At 34.9% G+C, this 2840-nt stretch overlaps 1 protein-coding gene across 2 annotated transcripts in view; it reads left to right on the top strand.

The window, feature by feature from the left end:
- Positions 1–2840, top strand: part of DCP2 (decapping mRNA 2) — a 45736-nt gene that overhangs the window by 33789 nt on the left and 9107 nt on the right. For both annotated transcript variants that reach the window (XM_007451194.1, XM_007451195.1), the window contains exon 8: positions 1721–1859. In XM_007451194.1, the coding sequence (XP_007451256.1) occupies positions 1721–1859 (139 nt within the window). The remainder of the gene's footprint in view (positions 1–1720; positions 1860–2840) is intronic.

Genomic DNA, 2840 nt, shown 5'->3' with positions numbered 1-2840 from the left:
GGGCTTGCTTCTTTTCTTTCCCTAGCCTAGACTGTATATTATAAAGAGTGACTATTACATGGACATGAACCGCAAAGAGCATTTTCTTGGTTGGAATGTAATTGTATCCAAATCACAATTATAGAGTAGGCTGAGTAAGTAATTTTCTTAAATAAGTATATGTATTTGTAATCAGCTTGCTAGAACTTTGCCTTTGTTAGGTTCAGAGAGAGTTGCTTTTTATACTTTCTCTAATTTAGGTGTTCTGTTTTTATCCCAGAGCTTTAAAAAGTAAACAATAGGAGTAACACATCTGCAGTCAATATTTTTTAAACACCTAGGGAATATTCCATTTTGAATTTTATGAGGATAGGAGATTAGACTAAATGCCTTGAAAGGTCATTTCTGCCTTTCAGAATCTATGATTATAATCACCAAATTATATCCTACTAAACATAAGGGAAGCAGTAAAAAAGAAAAAGAGTAAAGTAGACAGGAATGTAGTCAAGGTTAAAAAAACCCAATCACTACTAAAAAGTCATGAAATAGTGACACTGTTTGAAAAGAAATTGTGTCACTGTTCATATTTGGGAGAATCTGTCCACCATAGTGTGTGATAAGCTTCCCACATCTTTTAGTCAGTGTTAGGGTTTGTGGTCCTAGAGAATGGAATAAGGAGACAGTAAAGTAACTTCTTTAACCAAATTTCAGGTTTCTTAGGCAGGGTGGTGTCTGTTTTTAGCATATACAGTAACATCTATAGATGTGTTGGAGGAAATAACTGAATTTTGTCTAAAGAAAGAGTAGAGAGTCTGCAATTTAATTACAGTTTTTAAATGGGGAAGGGGACAGATTCTGAAATATTCAAAAACAATCTTAGTATAATATGGATCTTGGGATCAGTGGCTCTGGACTGTATTACACTTGTATGTGGTACTACAGAATACGATTTCTTATCTTTACTACAAACTACTGTTACAGTTGGTTTCTTTTGCATAAGTATTTGAGACTGGATCTTTATTTAATTTGCTTCTCCATCGTTTTTGAGTTCCTGAATTTTTTGCTGTACAGTGTAGCTTAATTTTTCAGATCCTCTTCCAGCATGGCCGGGGTCCATAACTGACCTGTGCCAGATCAAATTCCATACTTAAGCATCCTAGTAAAGAATTGAGAATTGAGTTGTCTGTCCTGTTAAGAAGGAAGATCCACTGACATTTGTTTGTTTTGACTAGATTTATTTATTGAATTTATTACTAAATTTATTAAATTTGTGAAAGAATTATTTTCTTCACTTGTGTTTTTTTTTGCGGGGTGGGGGGGCATGCATCACAGCTTGTGGGATCTTAGTTCCCCAACCAGGGATCGAACGCGTGCCCCCTGCACTGGAAGCGCAGAGTCCTAACCACTGGACCGCCAGGGAACTCCCCAGATTTTTAAAAGTACAATCATTTATAGGGAGGAAGTGGTATCAATACATTTAGGAAACTTTGGGATTAAAAATAACAGATTATTAATTCATTCAAGAAATATGGAATGCTAGGCACTCTTCTGGGTGCTGTGGGTAAAGTGATAGGCAGAGTCAACAAGAATCCCCTGCCCTCATGGAACTTATACTCCAGTGGGCGGAGATAGACAGTAAATAAAGTAAAATTTGTAGTCTGTAAGATAAACTAACAGGTGTTAGAAAGACTATAAGTGAAAATTTTCTGATCTGATTTTTATTTTTTAAATCTTGGTGTAGTCGAACCAAATTCCGCCACAGTCAGCAATTATTTCCTGAAGGTTCTCCCGGTGACCAGTGGGTAAAGCACAGGCAACCACTGCAACAAAAACCATATAATAATAATCATTCTGAAATGTCTGACCTTTTAAAAGCAAAGGTGAGTGATACACATTTAAAGATTTTCATAACTTTAGATCATTTGACTTTGGAATGTATCTGAATTGAGGAATTACAGATTAACAGTTGTAGAGCTCTGAATTGTTAATCCTGGGCTCCTGTGTTTCTGACTTGTGCTTTGAAGTAGGGATGAGACTCCTTAACCTTTACAGCTTTGATAGTAATCCAGTGTAGTAAGTAATATGAATTAACATCTGATTTTGGTAAATATGCTACCAGTGAAAGGTTCATTACTGTGTTGTATTCTGGTGTATGATTATATTACAGTTTATTTATCCATTCTACTCTTAGTGGACATGTTTGTTGTTTCCACTTTGGGGCTTTTACAACCATACTGCTATGAATATTTCTGTACATGTCTTTTGAGGAACATACACAGTTCTTTTGGGTATATAGAATTGGGTAGAAATGTTGGAGCAGTGGATATGCCTATGTACTTGAGTATATACTCAAACAATATTCTCAAGTAATTTATATCCCCAGCAAAATATATGAGAGTTCCATTTGTTCCACATTCTTACTAATCCATGGTATTATCTGTCTTTATTCCTTTAGCCATCTATTTGGGTACCACTCTTTATTTTCATTCTTTTAAAAATATACTGGTTTCATCAAAATTAAAAACTTTTGTGCATCAGAGATCACTATCAAGAGAAGAGACAGCCCATGGAGTGGGAGAATTTGCAAATCACATATCTAATGGATTAATATCCAGGATATATGGAGAAATCCTACAGTTCAACTACAAACAAAACAACCCAATTAAAAAAATGGGTAGACACCTTGAATAGACATTTCTTTAAAGAATATATACAAGTGGCCAATAAGCACATGAAAAGATGCTCACAATCATTAGTAGAATGCAAATCAAAACCCCAGGAGATACTATTAATACCCACTAGGTATGAAGTAATAAAAATGTAATTAAAAATGGAGAATAATAAGTGCTGACAAGAATGTA

Source organism: Lipotes vexillifer, unplaced genomic scaffold (assembly GCF_000442215.2).
Source record: "Lipotes vexillifer unplaced genomic scaffold, Lipotes_vexillifer_v1.1 scaffold91, whole genome shotgun sequence".
In the NCBI taxonomy this organism is placed as follows: domain Eukaryota; kingdom Metazoa; phylum Chordata; class Mammalia; order Artiodactyla; family Lipotidae; genus Lipotes; species Lipotes vexillifer.
Note: the sequence above shows the minus strand (reverse complement) of the source record. Positions and strands in the feature narration are given on the sequence as shown.